The 27,271-nt window shown below is 35.6% G+C and overlaps 1 protein-coding gene across 3 annotated transcripts in view; it reads right to left on the bottom strand.

Moving 5' to 3' along the window:
- Nucleotides 1-2,604: 2,604 nt before the first annotated feature.
- LOC145672486 (BTB/POZ domain-containing protein 6-B-like) overlaps nucleotides 2,605-27,271 on the bottom strand; it is a 41,283-nt gene continuing 16,616 nt past the window's right edge. For all 3 annotated transcript variants that reach the window (XM_081741659.1, XM_081741649.1, XM_081741654.1), the window contains exons 3-6: nucleotides 25,714-25,856; nucleotides 18,503-18,633; nucleotides 9,238-9,442; nucleotides 2,605-6,464 (exon numbers count right to left, since the gene is read on the bottom strand). In XM_081741659.1, coding sequence (XP_081597785.1) covers nucleotides 5,532-6,464; nucleotides 9,238-9,442; nucleotides 18,503-18,615 — 1,251 coding nt within the window. In that variant the 5' untranslated portion in view covers nucleotides 18,616-18,633; nucleotides 25,714-25,856 and the 3' untranslated portion in view covers nucleotides 2,605-5,531. The remainder of the gene's footprint in view (nucleotides 6,465-9,237; nucleotides 9,443-18,502; nucleotides 18,634-25,713; nucleotides 25,857-27,271) is intronic.

The following is a 27,271-nucleotide window of genomic DNA, read 5'->3' as shown; positions in this document are numbered from 1 at the left end:
ATGTAACAATGATTGCAGCTGTAAGTGCAATAGGAAATAGTGTGCCTCCTATGTTTTATTTCCAAGAGTGCATTTCAAATCCCACATGCTGAAAGGTCCTGCCCCTGGTTCTATTGATGCAACACATTCAGGATGGTCTAATGAAGACATGTTTTTTAACTTTTTGAATCACTTCATAAGCCATACAAAACCATCACCAGAAGATCCTGTACTTGTACTACTCGACAATCACGAAAGTCACATGTCTTTCAAGACAATATGTCGTCCTAAAGAGACGGGAGTGGTTATGGTTACCTTCCACCCTCATTGTTCACACAAGCTCCAGCCTCTAGATAGAACAGTTTTAGATCCTTTTAAATCGTACTATAATAGAGCAGTAGCAGATTGGATATCATCAAGCAGTGGGTCAAATCTAGATGATAAAACATCAGGTAGACCAGTATCCATATATGAAGTAGCTGAGTTCGCGGGAAAGGCATACCCATTAGCGTTTACTCCATCAAATATAACGAGTGGTTTTCGAGTGACGAGACTTCCACTTAATCGGTACATTTTTCTTGATCACGAAATTTTACCTTCGTCAGTGACTGATCGTCCAGAACCATCAACGAATCTCACAGAGTATACTAAAGGTGCTGAGTTTTCGGTTGTTTCAGGTTCAGCCACTGAATTTGCAGATTTCTCTACTATAAATGAACCTTCAACTAAGAAGAGTGTCACAAATCCAGTACCTTCAGAAAGCATTAAAAAGCATCCTGTTGTCACGCCGGAACAGATACGTCCTTTCCCGAAGGCTGCAGTACGTAAAACTGTAGGGGCCATTAAACGTAGCAAAGGAAGATCAAGGATTTTAACAGATACGCCCGAGAAAATGGAAATTGAAGAAATGAAGAGGAAGAGGAAAGGTAAGCAACAGGGATATAGAAGTTGTAAATCCATACCGAAAAGAATGAAGTCAATTCTTAAAGTACTAAAGTGATAACAGCTCTTGAGAAGAGGAAAACCTTGAAGATTTACTTCAACTGTATGAAGAAAGTAGTGAAGGAGAACTTGTTGACCTATTAACTAAACATCAAGACTTAGCCAAGGACCTCGAGGATGGTTTCAATTCACAAGAACTTAAATCTGGCGATTATATCCTAGTTGAAGTGACAGGCAAAAAACATTCGAAGCATTTTGTGGCTAGAATAAGAGAAAAGTTGGGAGATGGTTTGTGTGCAGTGGAGTATCTTAAAAAGTGTTCAAGAGACGATTCACTTCAGAATTGAGAAAGGCTGCAACATTTATGATATGAAATAAAATTGAAGCTACCTAATCCTAATATCGTAGGCGGTTCGGAGAGGCAATCAAGGCAATTGTCTTTTCCAATCTCATTTATGGAGTACAACCTTGGTTGAGACTCTATAGAAATTACGAAATCTAAAAGTAGACCTAAAAGTGTATTTTGAGAACAATGTTTTCTTATTTAGATAATCAGTGTCTCTTTGTTTACCATTAGCATTGTGTCATATTTTAAGACTGTTGTTATAGGCTTGTATTTGCCAATTATATGAACCAACCTTCTTACATTTCTACACAACCGTGTTTTTTCTTACTAATGGATCAAACTTTGCAATGAATAAAAACCAGAAAGATGCCATAGATGTGTTTTCTATTATTTATTGCCTTCTATGCCTTTTGTCCTCAGGTACATCACCACATGTCCATAGGTACATGCCCCCGTTGTACCTCAGGACACGAAATAAGGGTTTCAAAATTCGGTTATTACTTGGTTTTAAAAAGCGTTCAGGAACTGACAATTTTTTGTGTAATAAAGGAACAATGTCTAAAGGTTTGTAAAGAAATCTGGCTCCCTTGGTGTTATTTGTTTAAGAAATAAAAAATGAAATTCAAAAAATGTCCATAGGTACGACACTTTCCCCTACTGATACTGATTTGAATATTCCGTGGAAGCATCGTTAAAATATATTAATAGCGAATTTTAAACGTCAACTAAATCGAAGCATGAAATGGCGGATTACCGTTATCTATTTCCTATGTACAGCTGACACTGACGAATCACGTAACGGAACGGCAGGGTTCCTTTTCAAGTGTAAAGAGCTATGTTGTGATTACAATACGAGTATGGTTTTCACGAAAATGTTTTTATATGCCGTGCGTCCGGAAAGTATCGTTAAAAAAAAAAATACTAAAAAAAGGTTTGTTGTAGCTAAATTTATTTTTACATGAAAGAGCACACCTTAAACTATTTTTCGACATACTTTCCACCAATGTTCAAACACTTGTCATAGCAAGTGATCAACTTGTCCACACTTTCCATAAAAGAAACATCCAGCCAATGAAGATAACCATAACTGCACAATTTTTTTTTTTTTTTTTTTTAACTCGTCATCGTCACTTCCAAATCTCTTACCGCCGAGCTCGCGTTTCAGATGCAGAAACAAGTGGTACTGGCATTCACCGAACAACCGACATTAGCACTGCGGTGGCGCTCAAAAGAAATAGTGTGTACTTGCCGGACACTCGCGCGATGTTTCGTTGAGGAAGGTTTGGACAAGTTAGTCAACAGCTCTGACAAGTGTTTGAACATTGGTGAAAGGTATGTAGAAAAATAGTTTAAGTTTTTTTTTTTTTTTTTTTTTTAAATGTAAAAATGAATTTGGCTTGAACAAACCTGTTTTAGATTTTTTTTTCTTTTCAAAACGGTACTTATTTTTCGGACACGCCTCGTACTAAAAATATCGTCAGGCCAATACGGTGATAATAATCATCACAAAATCCAGATTTGATTTTTAATGTCAGAAACTTAACTAAATGGCACTATTAACTTAATGCGATTAGAACTGACTATTAAGGACTACTTGTAAGATAAATACGCCTTGGACATAGTGTTTGTTCACCAAAATGTCGATATGTCTTCGGACCAAAACTACGATTATATTGCATTAGAGTGATCGTTATGCTATTTAAAATAAAATGGAGACAACTTTTACTTTCTTTTAATGATAAAAACCATAAACTGAAACCAATTGAAAAGCGGACAGATGGTAAAATTCCATGAAAAGTACAATGACAGTGAGTCTATTATAATCTATACAACAATATTAAAAACATATACATTAAACACTTGGTAAAAATTCATTTGTACTTTCTACAAAATGAAGATTTCGTTTCAAAATATACTTTTCTGCAGAAAATTGAGCTTTCTTATTGTATAACTTATTTAATGTTTGAAGTAGACAATTAGTAAGTTCTCACATTTTAAAAATATTCATTTGCATTTCTCTATTTTTACTGGCCCACAATTACAAATTGTCCTAAAATGTACTACTTACAAAATTTCCATACAATACGTAAGAAATTGAGCACTTTTTAAATCGAAATCTGGGATTTATTATTATTATTATTATACACTTCCTGATCTAGAACTGAATTTCTCTTCACTACCAACAAATACACGTTTAGAAATAACACGAACGGTTAGTTTTTAACTGAGATTATTTGAACAACAAATGTTACTATACTATTATATTTTGCGTACCTTTATCTAAATTATTTATACATTAAATATCTTGTTAAGTTCTCTTGACGCTCCATATAGATATATTACTTATATTTTATCCTGTTTCACAATAATTTGAATGCAGAAAGCTGAATATTTTACTTACACTTTCCGTCAATTTATCTTAAATATGAGGATGGTTCATTTTCTATTCGGTTTTACTGTATATTCAAAATGAACAAGTACTTGCAGTACCGATTATAGTTCCTTTTTCATAAGTACTTTCCATTGACAAATTAAAAGTCGTGCCATTGACGAGGAAGCACGCTTATTCAGGCAGCCTAAAATTATATTGGGAGGTCTCTAAAATTATATCGTCACACACTGAGGTTAACGGAGATGGCTTGATGAGAACCCCAGGTCAAGTCGAAGAGAATTCTCGTACCCCTTTTGAACACTAATGCTAATCCGTTGCTCCCTATCTTTCCACATTATTCACATTGCTGACACCAAAGAGTATTAAGGAATTCTCTGTGCAATTATATAATATTTACAAAATGCTACTTAATGAGATAATTGGTGTTGTTAATGTATTCCCCGTTGTCAAAGAACATGTCTTAAGATAAGTCGAGAGATTAGACAGCAAACTAGACACGAATGTAGAACATCTCAAAAGTATTACCTATTTTTACTGAGTAGAACACTGCATCAGAAAATTACTCAGTATCTCAAAAATAGTATTTTACTGAGTAAAACGTTGCATCAGAAAATTACACAATATTTTTACCCCTTCCATTAAGAATTTGATCATATGAAGCTGCTTCAATTTGGACGACATACTTTCAATCGTCAATTTCACTAATATTACTTCACTTAGTTCTACAAGGAAGTTGGAAACCACTGCAAATAAAATTTGCTTATAATATAAACTTAGTCGTAAAAATATTATTTAAAAAGAATAGAAATTGAACTACCCTACCATTTTAATTAATATTAGGTTAAAGTATTACACTACATTGAAATTAACCCTTGGACTACCAACGGGAAGGGGGCGGGGGTACTTTGTACCCATCACAGTATATTTTTTTGTAACTACTCTTCTAATCGTTTCCTTAAAATTGCTCAACATGTTTAGATTAAGCGAATACCTTACGGTGGTTCAAATTGAACGATTGTGTGTGTCATAAAATTTGCTATTTTAAGTTGGTGGGCACAAAGTACTTCCCCCTCCCCCGCTGGTAGGAGATCTGACTGGCATTTGTAAGTGTCACTCCTAGATGGCAGTGTAATAAATTGCTGTTAGTCTTATCCTGTGTACTATTCACTTCAGTCCTGTAGATTTTTGTTAGTTTCTAATCTGTTTCTTTTGCAGATATATTTAATCTTAAGAGTCTTCATCCCGGCGAAATTAAAATACCGCTAATTTTACAGAAATTATGTGATATCTTCAAATAGATAAAGGATAATCGAAATGTGGAACAAGAGCGCCCTAGACAATATTATTTTACATGAAAAACCGTTATCACGACTCACTTATCTGCTTACGATTTCGAGCCATTCTGAAAATCGGCATTTATTTTCGCGTTTCTAAACAGCTGAAAACGGAAAGCCACTAGGTGACTTGTGATAACGGTACCTCACGCAAAATAATATTGTCTAGGGCGCTCTTGTTCCATATTTCAATTATCTTTTATCTATTTGAAGATATCACATAATTACTGTAAAATTAGCGGTATTTTAATTTCGCCGGGATGAAGACTCTTAACAGGTGGGGACGAGCGTTAACCAAAAGAAAGTTTCATGTATCAAAACTGAATAAATATCCTGATTTATACTTTATGTTGCAAAACAAAATGTTTGCTTTTTTCGGCCTGTTGAAAGGGATCTAAAGTTTGAACTTTACAATAGCCCACATGGACAGGAACACCATTTATCTCAGAATAGAAAAATGTATTTATGTCAGTAAAATAGTTATACAGTATTTCCTACCAACTCTACATTTTAATTGACTATAAAAGCATTTAACTGATTAGTCATCCAAATATCGAAATCCTCGAATAGGCCCGCTATTACTTATAGTACTTTTAAAAGGAAAGTTAGTCTCGAATTTCTCTGTAATAGGATACCATCCTACCGTATTCAGACGCACATCAATGCGTACATTAGATCCTCTACAAATATTTACAGGACCTACTTCAATAGGAAGCATATCATCCCAACGTACCACTCTCTGAGTTACTGAGCCTGATGATTCACTTACAGTTACGCCATTCAGTACCCTTACAGAGACCTCCATATCTTCTTCATATGAAGTGGCATCTTCAAAGGAAGGAAACTTCCGCACTACTTCAACCTTATTCATGCTCTGAGTTGATATTAATACATGTAATAAACAGCAAGATTTGTTACATCTAAATGAATAAGTTCGATTGTGTGGTGTGCTGTTAAAACAATATCTTGTTGGTTTTTCAGCTAATTGTAAATTTACAATTTTACCAGTACATATCTCCGGGCATTTCTTTCTTTCTATTTTAAATCCCACCATTTTCTTTTGTACATCCTCTACAGGCTCCGACGCAATGTGTCTGGAAACGGTAGAACTGTTTAAAGTACATGGTAACTTTTCAGCTTTAATTTCCACATGAGATTTAAATATTGCAGAAATTTCTTCATTTGTGAGAACGCCTGAACAAACAGGGCTTCCAGCGAATTCGTTGGGAGTTAAAGTCAGCAAACGAATCTTCTTTAATGCTCTATGCATCATCATACGCTGAGCTTCTCCAGTTACAAGTAACTTTCGTCTTCGGCATTCTTTAGCGGACCAACGCAACAATGCTTCAAACAATTCCAATTCTGACCTTATATTCAAACGTTCTTGATCAAGTACTAGCTCCAAAGTTCTCAAATCCAGATCTTCCAAATCCGAAGATTTTAATGCCTCATTAGTGTGGTCTACTATGATCTGTAAAATAATAATCTAAATTAAGGTAAAAGTAGAAGAAATAAAACAAAGATGTGCAATGAAATGTTATATATACACCGCAAGAAAAAGTTATTTCCATCTATTCTCTCGTTTCTAGCTAATTTTGTACCAATACGAACTTTCTAATGGAAATAATAATACAACACAACAAATCCTACAAATGCTGAACTATTCTAATCCCAATCAATCCCAAAGGATGTGGAAGCTTCTTAGAACCTACAAAAATATAAATGGAAGATCAAGGAGGCGTTAAATTTTCTTTACTCGTGAGAATATACATTGATAGATATGCATCTAAGAACGCCTTGTACATTCGTCCGATCCCAATGAAATTCGCGTCACAGACTGGCTATAAACGGGATGCTGATCTTAGGTACCAGGCACACGGGCCACCATATAAGGCTGTTTGATTGTCGTGTCCGTAAAGGGCATGGAGCTAGTAGTCTGAAAATCGTCGGACAAGACGAATATAGTTGTGTGTGAATCAGTATTTGACTACAATGTCAGGTCGGAGTTGAGTTGAGTTGATTTTAGTTTAGCGTCCCTTTCAGCAGCGAGGCTATATGAGACGTGGACCTACTGATTAACGTGGAATCCGAACCACATGAGCTCCCGCCGGGAATCGAACCCGGGACTAATGTCAGGTCGGAGTCAATGGTTAAAATTAAATGACTTCGAGCGTGGCCGTATAGTGGGAGTGTCCGCCACGAGGTCTTTCGGTGGCATAGAGACGAGATGAAGAATATCTAGAGTACATGTGCACCCCAAATGCCTCTACTACACATCGGAGAGTGTCTGCAGAGAAGGATTGTTCGGAGAATGATCGATAGTGAAATCGGAGCAACAGTGGTCCACCATATGAGGCAGGTCTACATCCTTGCGCACGGTTAATTCTGACACCTGCTTATTGCCGCGATATTGGGACGGTGATGCAAATGGAGAACGGTGATATTCAGCGACCGAAGTAGTTTGTCTCGGGAATAATGATGCTCGTGTGCGTGTCCGCAGACATGTAACTTGAGTTGGAAAATCTAGCGGTTTTTCGCCATACACGAACCACACTTGACCTAAGAGCAATACACTACATATCCCGCTCACTTCTGATCTTCGTTCTGTTCACATTGAAATTCTAGTATTGATTTCTCTGACTTTCCAGACTGCGTGAGTAAATTTTCCTTGATCTATAAGACCACAAACTCTATCATTTATGGTCAGATTTAGAAGAAGAGCTAAATCGGTCTCCACCAACCCCCCATAACCATCCAACGTTCTTTTTATTTTTAAAAAAATACAGTATAAAGCTTACTTACTATAAATAATCATGAGTCAAACTTCCTGTAATTAGAATATAATAAAATGCTAGTACCAAACGATAGTTGTAGATTAACAGTATCTTTAACATCTTGGCGTTCTGAATCCATTCATAAACAGAAACAAGAAACATATACATAAACAAGTAATCTGGTCTATCTACATCCTCTGTCCAGAAAGTTCACTGAATATGAATATGTCCACATATCGAATAGCTTGTCGTCTGAAAACAATTATTAATAATACAAAATATATAATAATACTGCTTTGCTATTATAAATAATAGCAAAGATGGCGACTACTGAGCAGAAAGCTTTTTGTGTTTTACATTTTACAAAGACTGAATCTGTAGTTTCAGTGCAACCTTCTGTGTGGAGAATTTTAAGGAGACGCTCACATATACGTCCTTATAATTTATACAGCTGATACAAGTTCTAAAGCCTACAGACTACGGTTTACGTGTCGACTTTGCAAATGAAATGTTGTTGCATGACGAAGATTTTCTGGATCGTGTTGTCTTTAGTAATGAATCGACATTTCACCTAAGTAGAGATGTGAACAATCATAATGCTCGTATCTGTGAGTCAGCAAATCCCCACGAAATGGTACAATTGCAACGAGATTCCCCTAAATTGAATATTTTGTGCCATAACCCACCGGAAAGTTTATGGTCTTTCTCACCTATCGACTCGATGTATGTCGTGTGACGAATGTTGCTCACATTTAAAAAAATGTAGCACTTGTAGCAAAAAATGTTTAAGTTGCTCTTTCATTTGATGTATTGTTTATAATTGTAAGTTAATTGTAATAAATACTAAAAAGCCTAAAAAAAAAAAAAACCGATATTCATTTTGAAACACCTTGTATAAAGGAGTTTCGGTAAACCAAGCTCCTCAATATACTAGTAACTTTCTCCAGACCTTTACTTATAGACCAGTAATCTGAGTATGCAACCCATAACACCGTAATTGTTGGGCCTCAAATTTCACCACCTTCATAGTTGGTTTAGTAGCTAGCGCGGGGCTTTCGGTGCATGTAGTTCTGAGTTCGATTTCTTGTAGGAAAGCATTAAAATTTGAATGAATATGGTGGTTCAGACTTTTCACAGTGTACCTTAAACTGTGGTTACACACTTTATATAACATTGGTGCTAAACTTAAACTTTTTTAAAGATCTACATAACATGAAAGGTGTTGACAACAATTATTACAATCATTAATTCATTTAATATGTATTATATATTAGATCTATCTGGCTCACTCTTCAATGTCTCTAAGTTACTCACAAAAATTCAAAACTGAATAAGTATTTCAGAAAATATATAAGCACTACCTGTACTTTCGAAAAATTATGTCATTTCAAATCATCTTCAACAGCAACTAATCCGACTTAAAACTACGATGTTTTTCAAACTAAACCTTCCATTCACTTCTATGCTTACCTTTAAACAACGATCCATCAACACATTACGGTTGATAATTCTAGAAAGTTGCAAAATGGGCCATACATTCTCCACTTTCACATTATCTGCAAGATAAGCAATGCAATGTTCTTCCAATGCTATTATTTCATAATGGTGCGCACAGTAACACAACTCTACTGCTCTATATACATCTTCGAATTGTACTGTATCAGTATAAATAAATCTGAAATTAAACATTAAAAAAATAATAAAAATAAATCGATCAAAACATACTTAATATACTATATATTCAAAATAACACATATATATTGTCCCTTTATTTACAAAGTGTCGTATCTAAAAATAATAATAATAATAATAATAATAATAATAATAATAATAATAATAATAATAATAATAATAATAATAATAATAATAATAATAATAATAATAATAATAATAATAATAAATGAATTAAGACCAGCCCCGAATTCCCCTTTAGGAGCTCTATAATTCTCTTTAATAGCCGTATCTAAATTCCTAAATGTAACTGTGGAATAAGCAATTTGAAGTTCATCGTATCTCAATTGCAGAGAATTAAATTTTTCTCGAACTGCCGTAACTCAAGATACGACAGTTTGTAAGAAGAAGTAAGATAAGTTTCTATTCTTCACACAGAGTCGTATCTCAAATGACTTTCTATTTGTGTATGTGTGTGTTCACTTTAATGTGTAATTTGTTTTAATATGTTGTTTAAGCAAGCAGAAATATTTATGTGCCTTCACAATTGGTCCTTGTGATCAAGCTAGTTCGTAGAAAGCAGTCTTCTGACGTAGTGGAACTACAGCATAGTGACTTCCTAAACTTCAAGCAGCTCTCCAAAGAACTTAGAATTCTACAAATTCGAGAATCAGAGGGAAGTAATGCAAAAGACGTAAACTGGAAGAACATGATGCAATTAAGAGTTTTGAAGAGGTCACCGACAACCAGCGACGCAACTAGGCTAATTATCGCCATGGATAAGAACTCGCCTTAGTTCCCCCACCCCCCTCTGACCAACCAAACCAAAACCCTCCTCAACTACACATGATATTGGCATCACACAGTAATTCTCGCATTCCATTTTTTCTTCAAGTGATAAAACTTGATTTCAAAATTGCAGTACATAATTCTATTTTTAGTACAAGATAAAACACCAAACTAATTAGTAGTTGATTGGCAAAAGAGTAGCATGCTTGACACATTCTTATAGTCTTATCATAGTCACTGCAAACCACAATGTTTCGGGAATTATATCCGGATGTGCATATGTGTAGAATGAATCAGCAGTCTGTTGATTTAGAACCTAATATTTAATTATGACAAACAGTCAAGCTGTTGCCTCAAGTATTATACTCGGACATTTTGCAAATTTCTTAAATCGATGTAAGTTAAATGAAAACACAAAAAGCTGGAACTAAAATTTAACTTTACGGGCTCTTTGGGATGCAGAAGATTTTACAAAGTCCTCAAAAGATGGCTTTGAAGCTAATTTACGCTCTATAGATATGATCGTAAGTTTGGAGAGTCGTTGTTGTTCTGTTAAGTTTCTGAGGTATTTTTTTTTTAATGATCTTTAGTTTGCTAAATTCCTTCCCTTGCCTTATAGCGAAAATAAATATTTGCCCAGTTTTGGATCCCCCAATCCGGCGGCCGTGGCACAAGTCCAGTTTTCCCATCCCCCTTAGTACATCACTGCTGACAACTATTTTCTACAAGGGGTCGCGGTGGCTCAGTGGTAGAGCGTTCACCTCTGGTGTTTGGGGTCCCGGGTTCGATCCCAGCCCCCGCCATGTGCACTTTGTGGTGGATAAACACCGTGTGCGTGGGTTTTCTCGGGGTTCTCCCGTTTCCTCCCACATTCTTCATTCCACCATTTCATTCATTACTCATCATCACCGTCTCCTTTAGCCTGACCGGCATAACCGTGGGACGTAAAACTCAAAGATTTCATTTTTTTTTTCTACAAAACCAGCAATCTACAATTAAACTACAAGGAACTTCAAGTTCCTCAAGAAGAAAAGAAGAACTTAAAAGATTTTAAGGTCGGGAAGTTTAACTTAAGAAAGCTCAAAGTCGCCCAAGACAAATACGGAGACATAATATCTCTGATCAATGGACCCACCCCTATCATACAAATGTCTGAGCACCAGCAATTTTACTTGCACCTCGACCATTAGGACGGTTTCAAACCAAAACCAGTTTCTTTCTTTTTGTAATTTTGTCTTGTTCAGGTCTGTTTTTTTGCCAGTTACTTTATGGATATGGTTCAGTAATTTTTAGTATTATATGGAAGTTTCATTTAAATTATACTCTAGTTTAGTTACGATAACTTATTTTTAATTTCATTATTTAGACGCTGTCTTGAATTTTATTTTTATTGCATACAGTTTCATATTCACTTCATAGTGTTAGCTTGTACAGAGTGTCTACTAAAATTCCAAAATGAAATTTCGTGACCTTTTCTTTACCAAACCATAAAATTTCGTAACATTCGAAAACCAATAAGAGTACCTGTATTCTTTAGCACTTATCTCTACTTTCAAAGGCTGTTCCCTGGAGCATTCACTCTATATAGTATGTTTTGTTCGGTAATTAACCAACAACAAACACTCACAAATTCACTAATCTTAAAATTACGTATCTAAATACACATGATGTACGTATAATGACAAATCCTTAGCAGTCCTTTAAAAATGTCACACTGAGTTGTACTGATGGATTCTATCTCTCTTAAGTTGGCTAATATTGGTTTACCCTGTTTACGATCTCCTTCTGAAGTGCTTCAACATCTTCGATCTTTTATAACAATCTCCTTTTCTTCTCCGTCAATTCTTTAAAGTATTCTGCTTCTATCTTGATTTTCTTTTATCCTTCGTGTTCCTCATCTCGTTTTTACTTCAAAGTTTCCATTCGTTTCAACGATGCATTTCTCACAGCCATAAACCATAGACTCTGATCATACTGTTACCGATACCTTATGTAAACCTCCAATGAATAGTACGGCACAATATACGGAACCTCGGAAAATTAAAAATGTTTAGAGAGGTTCTCCACTAAACATTCTTTGTTAACAGAACATCCTCTTTTTACAGCACTATTTCTATGGAATATTGTAAGTATGTGTTTAAAAAATTCTACAAGTTTTTCATAAGAAATACATCTAACCTGTCTTTCTTCCAATTAAACTAACTACATACTTCTTAAATATGTCGTTTTTCACACGGTGATAAATAACTTTTCTCAATTTTTTCTGCTTCGTCGTATGCTACATGGCTTTTCGAGGTCAGTTCTTGTAAAGTATTAGTAATACGAGATTCTCTCAAAGAACTATTTGTCGCCAAATACGGAGAAAGGCATGTTGATCCTCTTACCATAACCTCGCACAATGGTGATTTTTGATTAACCAATGATGTAAACAAAGAAACGAGAAAATTTCTCCAATTTTTCTTTAAAAAAAAAAAAAAAAAAAAAAAGTAAATAAATATATAAATAAAATAAAATAAAAAGAATCCAAGTTCTTGTACTCCTTTGCGTGCTGCTAAGACACCAAAGCCAATATCCAGAAGATTCTGTCTGTCACATCCACAGCTATCAGTTGCTTGGCTCTTTTAACAGAAGACATTACACTTCTTTAAGAAGAAGTGGTTACCAATATTGTGGACCACAGAATACAGTTCGTCAAACATGAATGGTAAAAAAACCTTTGTTCGATTGAAAATCTGTCACATAGTGTTCTAGTTCTAATGCTACTGATTTCAGGAATGAAACTTTCGCTTGTAGCAGATCGTCGCTAACTTCTGTAGAACGTGCAAATTTTGTATGAAAGGAGGTTTTGAAGACACTTGATTGTCATATTTCTTCAAGAAAGGCAACATCTCGATCGCTCTTCCAATTACCTTTGAATTTTTGATCCACATAATAGAACACATTTTTGACGGGAATACAGAAGAACCTGTGATACGCACAAAATCTCCTCGCCTAGAGGGAAAATCTCTGAAGAAGTAGCTATTCACTTCTATTAGTTAACTTTTCAGGACAGCTGAATAAACTGGTCAGATGCTAGCTGAAGGACAATCTCAAGAGCGAATTTGGGTGCAAATTAGGCCGAATTTTCATGAAATGCGATAGAAGCGTGCTTTGATTACAATTTGGTAGCGATTAAAGTCGACCACAGACATTTTTGGCGGTGAATTTTAACGTTTTATAGAACAATATTTTCCAGTATCTACTTCTATTTGTACAGATAAAAAAATCGTGACCCAAAAGCTAAATTTCGTGACTTTTTCTTGACTTCCATGACCGTTTTCTGATTTCGTGACTTTCGTGACCGATAGACACCCTGTTGTAGTATTAATTTTATACCACATTGTTTCTTTTTCTTTTTTTGGTGAAACTTGATAAGCCTTATTAGTTTGTTCTTTTACTATTAATTTCGTAAACATGCTTAATTAATTAATGAAAGAAACAAGACTTTTGGTTCTATCGTTTGTTTATATCTTTTATAACTTATTCATTCAAAGATGAATACAGCAACTTAGATGTACACAAATGGACAAATTTACAGTTTTCCCACTTCAATTTGCATTATTCCTATATCCTAAGAACTATTCCTATATCCTAAGAACTATAGGTGCAAAATTTCAAATCCTCTCCTGAAAAATGAGAAAAACTGAGATACGACACCTTGCAAACAAAGGGACGATATGTTTGACTTGCTCTAAATTCACTATTTTTTTTTTTTTTTAAATAAAAATGATCCTTTAAAAGTTATTGCTATTGATGATGATGATAAAAGATAATGATGGTAATAATTATTAATTATTAACACAACAAGACGCATCTTAAAAGCATTCAATTATCAAAAAATTAGATTTTGTAATTCAATGATACAATATAGTAATAAAATATACACCAACTCTGAACCAGTTGAGGCTTCCTGATTGGTGATACGAGGCACGTTTCAAAAGTAAGTTTCGTCTTTTTTTCACACGGAAACCTTATTACCAAACACAAATATAGCATGGTATCATGAACTATGTACCTTACACTATTTTTCGATATAGTCGCCACCGACATTGAGACATTTATCGTAGCGTGCAATCAGTTTGAAGAAAACACTTTGGTAAAACTTGGTGTCCTGCGATGGAAGGAATTGTCGCACAGCCTGCTCCACCTCAGCATCGTTTTGGAAGTGACGTCCCGAGAGTACGGCTTTCAATGCAGGGAATAAGTGAAAGTTCGATGGGGCAAGATCGGGGCTGTAGGCAAAGTGATCCAATCTCGACCACCTGAAGCGACGAATCTGACCTTGTGTGATCCTTGCTGTGAGTGATTTTGCGTTGTAGTAGTCCAAGACCACAGCACCTTCAGTCAAGAGCCCTGGTCTCTTTCGTCGAATGGCAGACCTGAGTTTGATGAGCGTGTCCACCGTCATGGGGGAAATCAAGGAGAATCACACCTTTCCTAGAACAATGTGGCCATAACCATTCCTGCGGAGGGTGACACTTCGAAATTTTTCTCACTAGTGAACTGGGATTCTTCCATATCATTGAGGCGGCCTTGGTTTCCGGAGTAAAGTATTGCACCCATGGCGCATCGCAGGTGATGATTCCGAACAGGAACTTATTTCCCTCACGTGCGTACCGCATCAAGTGATTGAGGCTGATTCCCATTCTTGTACTCTTGTGATCCGGGCTCAGGTTTCTCGGCACCAATTTTGCAGGCACTTTTCGGTAACCTAACACATCAAGGCCACGTCTGACACCGTTATGCGCCTGTCCGCTAACATCATGTGCTGTACTCTAGCAATATTGTTTTCAATCGTGGATATGGAGGAACGCCCACTTTGAAATTCATCCTCCACACTTTGCCTTCCTTCACTGAACATTCAATACAAGCGACCAACCATTTGACCTCTTCATCATACGTGATCTGTAGGCGTTCATGGATGACGGACACATTGGTTCCACGTGCCAATTCATACCAGATAACACCATGCACTGCTATTGGTGACCACGTTGTCAGCACACGTCTGTCTGTCATCGTGATTTGTACTCGAATAACGGGCACGCCAGTCTGCTGCTACTCTCTCTTCTTCGGTGCTCTGCGCATGCGTCCACCTCCTCTAACGCTTCTTCCGCCTCTAACGCTTCTTCCGTCGTTGGATGGGTGTGGTAATGATCTTACGGCGATTGTTTGTTTCACCTGGTGTACCATCTTCTCTTTCAAAACAAATGACAAAACTTACTTTCGGAACGTCCCTCGCACCATTGATCACACCAACGACTGCAAAATTATTAAACCAGAAAACTTTTTCATTAAGTGTATTTATCGATAGCATTCTACATATCATAACAGATAACTTGACTTGTACAACAGCAGAACATGATTTAATGTACTAATAAATTATATACACGTTATAACTACTATTTACTTCATTTTATACATCTGAGAAGTTCCGTTGAAGATGTGAAATTCCGAATTTTTGAATTCTTATGGCTGATTCTACCTTATAAGAGTAGGTTAGAAAGAGTTATTGTAAAGAAAATAAATAAAGTTGTATACGAAGTAAAACTTATTCCTAACAAAAAATCAAATGAATACTTGAGTGAAAATCAACGACTGAAAAATAACTAGACCGGGAATCGAACGTCGTTCTTCGCTTTCACATCCACTAGGTGCACAACTAGTCTAGAAGTAAAAATGAAATGAAATCTTTGAGTTTTACGTCCCACGATTATGCCGGTTAGGCTAAAGGAAACGGTGATGATGAGTAATGAATGAAATGGTGGATGAAGAAAGTGGGTGGAAACGGGAGAACCCCGAGAAAACCCACGCACACGGTGCTTGTCCACCACAAAGTTCACTTGGCGGGGCTGGGATCGAACCCGGGACCCCAAGCACCTGAGGTGAACGCTCTACCACTGAGCCACCGCCGCCCCTAATCTAGAAGTAGTCTAAGTAGCATGGGATGAGCGCACCTATACAGTATGGGGCCAACCGCGTTCAATTCCTGGTCCAGTCGTACATTTCTGACACTGAATTTCATTGAATTCCATTTGTAGAGGAAATGCCTCGAGTGATAAAAATCGGTTGTTTCATCCATATACAGAAAGTTGTTCGCCTTATATTCGACCATTTTTTACGGGTACTCGCCTTAAGAGATACCGCGTCGCAACCACAGATCATGTTCTATTAGACAACAAGCATTGTTGACTACAACACGGCATCGCAGTTTTCATTGCAGCACGTTCCGGCGCAGGACAGGCACGGGAATTCTGTTCCACTCCTTCCTGCAAGCTTTCCATAGATCACCCATAGAGCCGGCGGCGATGTTCAAGACGTCGTTTCAGCAGTCTAATGCCCAAAAATCCACTGGACTGGCATCTGGGCTTTTCACAGGAATGTCTTCAAACGGAATGATATGAATTCCTAATTCCTCTGCCATTTCTTGATATAAACGTAGTGATGTTCTGACGGTATGACTCGAAGCCTTGTCCATATAGATCATCACATGGTTCGCGTCCATTCCACACAATTGTGGGATATCCCTTCGATAGATAGGGTCAGAATGGACTCTTAAAAGTATCTTCCATTCATCTTCACGTTTTTGTCTACCTTGCGTATCAGCAACTTGTCCTCATATCCGAATCCCGTAACAACCATAAAGCCACGAGGTAAACTTTCCCTGAACTGGCGAACAAAACTGCTGCGTCCCTTGCCGTCAATGTCACGGTATGTAATAGCCCATATGTGATCACCAGCAGTGAGATGGACATACGATGCATCCACTGTGACAACTTTCTTCCACTTGGAATCCGCCAGGTACTTTTTATAGTTTCCTGCATTTCGTCTTATGTTCGGCACGCGGTAGCTGAAGGTGTGCACAGGCTTTCCGCACGCACTTCAATCTTAAGCGCTTGCGAATTGTTTTGATCACAGTTGATGGTGAGGTGGAATTTGTGGCCCATATCACGATGCGTCGGGAGATATTCTTGGCACACCAATCGATGAATCCTCCTTAAGGTGTCACTTTGCTTACAGCCCTTCTCCTGGTGGTTTTCATGGGCGAATGTTTCGCGACGGACGCCTGTTGAGTGTAACGGCCAAAATAGCTTTCGCAGTAGTCACAGCGAGTGTTAACTCTTTGCAGCACGGTGTTTCTAAAACGTTATCTAAACGGTAGTATAATATAAGTACCACCGTGCTTCAAAGAGTTAACCCATTCTCCCAACACTGTTTCACAATGTTGGAGTACGATAACAGCATGGAAAAGGGCCATTACGTAACTCTCCCAATACCGGTTGATTTTCGGCGCTATTTGATAAAATTCACGTACCTGCAAAGTCAGACACAACACTGCTTCCGCCAGCAGACCCATAGTTCCAGCATGATACGCCAGATGGCGGCAGCGAATAGAAAATGGTCAGACATACAGCGAACAACCTTCTGTATCATAAAATATTTCAACTTTACTTATAAAAGTGAATGTAGATAAACGGATGGACTATCATACAAAAATTTCGAATTTCTAGTCTTCAACAGAAATTCTCAGGTACATCAAATGTATTAAATCACACCTACAATAGTCTGAAGTGGAGAAAAAGCACCAGGCGACACGATTTTTAAACCAGTAGTGATGCTACCCTCAACCTCATACTTATATACGCCGAAGCATTTTCCAGTGTCTGTTATTTTTAATACTAAACACCACAGGTATGGTATCTCATTTTGAGGTTACATACTAAACAATAACAAAACATAATGTCAAAATTGTTTTTAGGACTTGAGGTTGATTTAGTTTTATTCCATCATAAAGTTCGGATTAGGTAGATGCGGACGCTAGAAAGAGACATGCCAGAACAAGTGAACAGAAGATAACATTAAGCATTGTGACTTATGCAATTGCCAAATCTCTCTAAACAACAATAAGATTTGCAGAATGGATATTAAAATGATAAATTTGGGCTCGATCGTTATGCATTCATAATCAGGAATAAACATCCATAATCATTTATTTATTTAAAAAAAAAAAAAAAAAAAAAAAAAAAAAAAAAAAATCCCTTTGTATTAATTAGGAAAGCTCGTGACTGTGACTGTATGATAAAGCGACCCATGAATATTTTCTGTTTAATGAATATTGTGTTACTATGGTACCTCTACTACAGCCATTGATCTTCCCCACCCCATCCTCGGTATTTCATACATGAAGACACATTTTACAACGAACAATGTTTGAACTCTTATGCATATTAATACTCACATTAACATGGAATTAAATACTTCTGGCTGCAACCCAGATATTGTAATGTGTTCGTCTGAAGAATTTCCATAAAACATAGATTCGAACACTGGACTTGCTCGAGCAAGAATCATTCGATGAGCTTTAAATACCTGTAAAAGACAAAATTTGTCAATCAATGAAGTGCTTCTTTTATGAGACAGCCATTATTGACGATATTTCGATCTTAATGTAAATTTAAAAAAAAAAAAAATCTCCACGATACCAGGCGAATAATAAAATCCATTCACCTTCATATCTATTTTTATTAGAATGTAATTATATAATTCTTTAAATATAAAAAACTAAAATAATTACTCTGTGTTAAGCTATCTGTATGTGAAAGTGATGTTATACATGATCATTCCATCTAAGAAGAGCCATGCAACCATATCTATAGTGTTCAAGATTTTTTTTTTAAAGTTAAATATATTACAAATAAACATTCCATAGAATTTGGAACCCACTGTTTTTAAAGGCAATTATTACACTTTCACCCTTCCGAAATACAAAATCTGCATATACCAAAAAAATAAATAAAATGAAAACAACGTCCTTCAATCTTTTTGAGACTTTATATTCTTACCAATGAGGCATGAGAACTTCAGATAAAATATAGGAGAGGTTCTAAACGCCTGTTAAAGCTATAAGTAAAGCAGTAACAAAATCATTCTGACAACTATTTTTTAAAAGATAAACAAGATTTACTAAGAATCAAATTACTAGTATACAGTAACAATCTAATACTACAGATTTTCTCAAATCGTTGATAACTAATTTCTCCTACTTCTAAGATTAATTTTTGTAATGTGGATGATCATTACAATTACTTTACTGTATTTTTTCAAGTTTCGTAACGAAAGTATAGCAAGCAATTTCATGCTCTATTTAACAGAACATTCAGTCTATCCACGCGTACTCGAATAGTTAACAAGTGTGTTGCCACGTACGATTTCCAGTGAGAATTCAGAATTTATGTGTTGTTCTCGCACTGTAACGTACTTGAGCAACTAGTAAATTAAAGGTAGTAAAAGCCCGTTTTAGAAGTCCAAATATAAAGGCATTGAGATCCGAACCACGTATCATATAGCTAAATGTGTGCCATTTTGGCGACTTCGTGAGCTGTGTAGTGTCAGTGAGTTCACTTTATTTATCAACTAGAAATCTTTAGGACAAAGTGCTAATAACGGTACTACCAGTATAATATTAGCAAAATGTAAGATGATTTTCAAATCTGTTGTTAATATCACGTCATTAGCATTTACTTCCTTATTAGCTGGACACTTGGACAGTTATTTTATTTTCACCTAAAAATACATTATCAACATATAAATAATAAATACCATGCATGTCTTTTACTACTGCTATTGTCTAACAAGCTAATAATGGAAGCATGACATTCCATTCGCAAACACATGACTAACATGCTCGTTTACATTCAGTTTTATTAAATTACAAATTGATATATATTATTGATTTGTGTACTCACCAGTCCATACACACATCCAGGCAAATCGGCTAGTATTTCAGACCGTTACTAATTGTGAAAAAATGGGGTAAAATAAACTATAGGTAAAAGCAAAAGTGAAACTTAAATATGTCGCACTATAATAACATGAAATTTCTAGTTTTACGTCCCACGATTATGTCCTTCTAAGCCAGTGGTGCCCACCCCCCCTCATATCCATGACGCACCCCCCCTCAATTGTCTATCCGTAGGTGTTCTTCCATGAAAAAAAAAATCTTTTCGATTAATTTTTACACCCCATCAAACATATTTATATAGATTTTAACCCCCCCAAATATTTCAATGACGCAGTTTGCGTCATAGCCCCCCTTTGTGGGCACCCGTGTTCTAAGCTAAAGGAGACGGATGATTATTGAAACTGAATGATTACTAAATAAATGGTAGAATGAAAGTGTTAGAGGAAATGGGAATTCTTATTTTAGCCCGGTACTGTCATCAAACTATAGTAATGCTATCTAATGCGGCGACAAAACGTTATGATAACCTTCCTGCACTGCTCTGACTCTCCCTCGCACGCTTCACAACTGACCGAAACGACCAGGCCCGAATTCCTTACTGATGACATTACTACCATCTGTTAGATATTAACGATGTTCCTGATCTTTGAAACTAATAGTTTACACACCCTCCATATCGGTACACATCTACCGAATTGCAGTTGAATTGGACGATTTCCTCCTGGTGCTTATTCTTTTTATATATTTATTATTATTATTATCAGTACGTGTGTAATATATATAAAGCGGCAATAATTACTTCTTAAACTTAGATTTCCCATCGGACATTTATAAGGCAACATGCAGCTGTAATGAAATTTACATACACATGATGAGAAGAAACCGTACTGAAAATGCCAAAATGCAATGCACCGATTTCCAGTTTTGCAAAATACGTGTAAAAATCTTACGAGGTCAATTAGATTACCGTTCTTGAGTTTAAAAAATAGAAGTTCAAAAATCAGTTTTTATTAAAATAAATGTTTGGGATTATTTGTATATTGCATTTTAATAGCTAGCAACAGCGTGGGAGTTACGTAACACGCTTCAGTTGATTTGTCACCATGAGGTAGCATTTTGTAACATGATCAAAGTTTTTCGTAATTTAATGTGCAGTGATGATTGGCATCATGAACAATTAATAGAAGTGATACGCGTGTATTTAAAAGATTAGTTCATTTGTATCTATTGTATTAACATTTGTTTCATGTGCAAAACTTAAGTATCTACTATAATCCAGCTATAGGCCTATTATGTTGTAAATACTACGGATTATTACATATAAGCTCTGAGTAATGCCTATGGCTTCATTTTCTTCAAAAGAGACATTCACATCTTGATGGTACACGTAATCCAGAAAACACACACGAAATAAATGTGTGAGTGAGCTGCACATTTTGATACTGAAACCGAAAGTACCACATCAGCCACCTTTGCTTTAATGAGAGGGATAAAGACGGACATGGAATTTGTTTTTGAGGTGCTGTATCTATACCAAAAGACCATTTTTCTTGCTATCTTTTACCATTTTCACTCTACGAAAATCAATACTGAGTTCGAAAGTGGTATTTTTCTCACTTCCTGCCTGAATAAAGGGGAAAAGAGATGAAACCTACTTTTGGGACCCTGAATAAAATATTACAAAAAAAAAAAAAAAAAAAAAAAAGTTTGATATAGCTCGCATGCGGCGAGAAAACTCTGCACAGAGGGAAGATGAGATGAACAGTGAAGGATATGGGGATGATAAATGATATATGTTTGGCATTTCCATGTAGGAGGGATGACGAGTTAAGGGTTGCCAGTATAGTACAGTAAATTTACCTTACACTAACCTCAAAAATTTGCACGAGGAATTTATCAATCGCAATTTCAAATAATGAGCTACTGCTTTTTGTGTACAGTGTTCTCTATTAACGTAACTCAGAATTTAGGCATGATTGAAGTAAACGAACATAGTAGTTGAAATAAATTGTTAAGAAGATAAACAATTCAGCTCACTAAATTTCACACTACTGATTTGAACAATGGCAAGCTTGAAGAGAACGGTCAGGCTATTAAAAAGGTTTTAAGAGAATCACGCTACTAAAATTTACTAGTTGTTTATTGTTGTAGTTTGCTCAAGTTGTTTGCTCAACATTTTGGTGATTGTATCGGTTTTGATACTGTCATTCTATTTTGTGTTTTATCTATTCGTATTTTTGTTATTGGTATTGTTAAATGCAATTTTATTTGCTAGTTATTAGTTTTTTATTTATTTTTTTAAATCTTAAAAGTTGTTTATAAAGTGGCAACCCTGAATCTGTTTTGATAACAAGCATGTTCATTACACGATGTTTTGAGAAGGAAAAATGGCATCCCCCGTACCAGTGAAATCGACATCTTGGGAACATGTTATATAACTACGTCACAGATTTTTTCGTAGCAAGCAAGCAGTATCTGTAGACAGACGGCCGGGTAATATCATTCTTCTAGTAACTTCCTATACTTATGATAGCAATATGCACGTCTAAAAGTAGGGATTTTATAATCGGTAACTTCAGTTTAAAGCACAAAACATAGCATGATTTGAAGAACTTGGCAGTTCAGCGCCACCCTGCCTTCAACTGTCAGCTAAGTGTGTGATCCAATGCAGCTTGAGTCTTCACAATATTACAAATGCCATCTACTTTACACATGCTTTGTATCATAAATCATCATATTGTTTTCAACCAATTAGGAATATGTCTGGCGCTACCAGATGAAATATTACGTTTGTGATATTGACTTGATTTTTCTTATTAAAAAAAAAAAAAAAAAAAAAAAAAAAGTATAAGATTATTAATTTTATATTCAAAGACAGGATAATTAGTTGCCAACGAGAAGGAAAAGTATTCGTGAAGCACGGAAATCTATCAATGATGAATGAAAATTTGATTAAGAGCAATTTTTGAAAGCTAGAGTAAATAGTTTCGGCACCAATTACTTTAGTTGTTTACATTATGCGACCAATTTAAATTTTACATCATTTACGTTATCTAACCTTTTCATAAAGGTTCACATTACATACATGAAGTGTATAGCAATAAGAACGTATTTAAACCGAATCAAGATCGTATGATTTCTCTTTTCTCTGTCTAGCCAATTTCGTTCATATAATTATACTGCCTTTATTTCCTTTGATTACCTGAAAATCGATGGTAATTTGTCGACTGTCAGCAGATTCTCATAACTGGGTACTTTATTCCTAAAACATACTAAACATATAAAATATGTCAAGCTTTAAGCAAATAGGAGCACAAAATAGCAGCTATATTTGTATATGTTTTGGTGTTTATATATATTTTGGGAGCATTCCATGCATTCAGCATCATGCCAGGGATTTTAAATGCGAAACAGGAAACGTAAAAACGGATAGGAACGGCGAAAGAAGCATTTAAAAAGAAGAGAGAAGTATTTTTATGATTACATGAACTGAGAGAGAGAGAGAGAAAAAAAAGTCATATATTTGGTTGAAGCATGTATTGTACGGAGAAACTAATTCCACGAAGAAACAACTACGCAAAACAAATGGAGAAATTGTTGAATCTAATATGTATACACAGTAAAGCCCGATTTAACAGATGCGCAATCAACCTCATAGTAACACAGATGCCCTTCCCCTGCTAAGAAAGTGAAGCACTTTGGGATGAAAGGCGTTGCGCAGTCCGCCATATTGGTCCAATACTGAAAACATGTGAAGGTTATTAGTATCTCATAGTTAAAAATGATTTTATCAGATCTAACACATTGTATACTGGTGTTAGCTCATGCTTCTTGTCCGATATATTTCCTTCAACTTTTTAAACAGAATTCGTAATTGTTGATTTGAGAAAATTAAAAGAAAAAAGGATAAACGTGACGACGTCCGTTGCTATTAATAGCAATACAAAAAAAAAAAAAAAAAAAAAAAAAAAAAAAAAAAATCGTAACCTTGGATTTGTGTAGTGTAATATTTCCCAGTATTGTATATACTTTCTACAAGGAGCTGGTGCTCTGTTTTAGGTTTCATAAATCATTAATAAATACAGAGCTTTGTAGTTTTACTTGATGTCTATGGCCCCTCCCGTTTCTTCTCTATTCTTCCTAAGAAATCATATTAGCTACGGCCTGAGCAAAATTAATAAATAATGAATAAAAATATACTGGGTTAATATAAAATAGTTTAATGACTTGAAGACTCTTATTCTATTATCGACTTTCCATTTATACTAGATATACTAACTCACTGAGAAGTGTGGGGGCTGGAAAGGTCAAAAAGCAGGCGAGTTGCTTAAGGGTTAGGGCGGATGTTATGGACAAGATCATGATACAAATGATGTATAGTAAATACAAAAACTTATGTATCATTACAGGAATCAAGAAGGAATATCTACGTCTTTAGTGTAGCATTGCAATCAGAAAGACTGCAAATCACGGTTTGACTCTCAACTTTCCTAGGGATTTCCTGTTACACTGCGCAAATTGTGAAACGATAGGTGTTCTGTAATGCAGGCGCTGCCTTTAAAATTTCCTTATTTTAACATTAATACGTATAATTTTTTTTTTTTTTTTTTTGATCTACAAAGTTTCAGTCCCCCCTTTTTTTTCCCGTCAAGACTGTAATATATAAGCGTAAGGTTACGAACTACGCCTTACCTAATAACATAGGAAGTGCTCTAACTTGTAACTTAGAACTTTTCCTGACGGAAGGCACGTATTAATATTAAGCCCACTAGAAAATACGAAATTGGTGTAACCTCTAGAATTTAAACTGTAATAAGCGTTTTATTAATTTTAGGAATTCCAGTTAAGTTTTTTATTGAAATACAGCCCAGATTACCTTTATGCTTCATCTTAGGAAAATACAGGGTGGACACAAAGTCGCTTCCTCCATTATGTGACGAAATAAAATAAAAGAAGCTAAGAGACTTGACAATATTACTTACAAATACTGATGAAACTATCTCCCAACACATTCAATGCACAAGAAGCACATCACAGATTTAAACTCAAGGGATGTAGTTTTACTTTACTTTGGTAAACCTAAATAATAAGGATTAACTATGTATTTCACAAATGACGATATGTAATCCCTCCAGTGAACTTGAAATTAGTCTAATCGCAATTATCCAATTACTTGTAACATACACGGAAACCCGTAAATGCCATTATCTAATAATATCAGTTGTATTTAGTTACTGTAAATAAAACACCGCTGTTAATTCAATTTCACACATTAATACGTGTTGCGTGCCTTCCTGATGATGGTTGCTGTGATGATTAAAAATTCTTGAAAATAAATCGATTTATTAACAATGGCTCACGGAAGAAACTTGAACAACTTTATATGTAATTGAAAAGAGAAAGGGAAACTAGCTGAAAGGAAACTCTATTATGGGGGAGTGATATAAAGTATAGTGGAAGGGAAAAAAGAGAAGAGGCGACTAAGTCTAAAGGTAATAACCGTATTAAAACAGAAAAGTGCTACCAGTATATCATGGCGAAGGGATCAGCTGAAGATTATTGTGCCTGAAAGCTTCTCATGTCACGGAAAGTGACCTGCCAATAACGGGTAGATGATGATGATATAAATGAATTACCTACATTGGGCTCACTACACTACAAGTACCTTACAAAAGAAAGTACTACAACATCAAGAAACATCAACATACACAATGCAGTTGAGCAATTTTTCAGCGGTGCAGCATATGCTCTTCCAGTTCTCCTGATACTGTGCGGTCATGTACTACGTGCCAGAAAATTATGACATAGCAATTGTTCAGGTGATACCATGATTACGAATTTTGTAGATGTGCTGAAATTAAAAGAAATAAAAAAAAATATAGGTTTTTAAATTTGTGTTACACATAACCTAAATATTTCTACAATTAAATGTAAACACTTTGAAATTACGGGGAAAAAATGTAATACTTGTTTATTTAACCACCTTTCTAATACATCCTTCGAAGCCAATTTATACTTGAATCATTAAAAAAGTATACACCTATGGGAAAACAAATGAAAAGTAGTCACTCTCTATATTTAAAGGTATGAAGTAGGAGTTTACCTGGTAGAATTGAGGAAAAATTGGTAAAACCTTGGTCCGGATGATCAGTCACTAAATTAGAACTCGAGACCTCCGGATTACAAAGCAAGAATGGTAACCAGACTCTCTGCGTACTTACAGATCCACAAATAAAAGACTAATATTAGCCAATAATTTCTACAGTTAAGTATGACTGCCATCTTTAGGGTGGGTTTTAAAGAACTAAGTTAGAGGTTTGTATAAAAGTAAATAAAATGATAAAAAAAACGCAACTCAGAAAAACCGTATTTAATATATACCTGTACTGTTCTCACTGCGTTCACTCATTTTACATTATTACGCCTAACATCCTATCCCTGAAGTCAGCAGCCACATTAAGGTTAGTGTAAAGGGACAAGTTTTGCCGATAGATGTCACTAGAGTCTCCGTATCTCTCCCATGTATTTTTTACCTTTCACGAAAATTTACAATTTCTTTTATAAATTTCAACCTAGAGACTTCAAATTTTTAGAGAAGGAACTTCATAACCTATTAAAGGGAACAATCCGTGCCGATTTTTTATTTAGAATTTTCTGCATTGTTGAAACAGTTCCATTGTTAAAGGTTTGGATATCCATTTCAACAATGAAGAAAATTCTAAATAAAGAATGGGCACGGATTATTGCCTTCGATAGATTATGAAGTTTCTTTTCTAAAAACCGCCAAGTGAACTTTGTGGTGGACAAACACCGTGTGCGTGGGTTTTCTCGGGGTTCTCCCGTTTCCTCCCACTTTCTTCATTCCACCATTTCATTCATTTCTCATAATCACCGTCTCCTTTAGCCTAACCGGCATAACCGTGGGACGTAAAACTCAAAGATTTCATTTTCTTTTCTAAAAAATTTAAGTCTGTAGGTTGAAATTTGTAAGAGAAATCGTGAATTTTCGTGAAAGTTAAAAAAAAAAAAAATACATGGGAGAGATACAAAGACTGTAGTGACATCTATCGGCAAAACTTGTCTCTTTAAACCAACCTTAAGATGCTGATATTACAGGGCGATTTTTTAAAAATTCTATTTTGGGGAAGTTGTCAATATTACGTACTTCCTTACAGATATGCTCGACTTACTTTCTTGCATCAAACTACAAAATTACTCCATTAGTAAGAAACGAGCTAATGTATGCTTATTTTTATAACTTCCAAA

This window comes from Thermobia domestica, chromosome 2, assembly GCF_964235325.1.
Source record: "Thermobia domestica chromosome 2, izTheDome1.hap1.1, whole genome shotgun sequence".
Classification (NCBI taxonomy): Eukaryota; Metazoa; Arthropoda; class Insecta; order Zygentoma; family Lepismatidae; genus Thermobia; species Thermobia domestica.
This window is presented reverse-complemented; position numbering and strand designations above follow the sequence as displayed.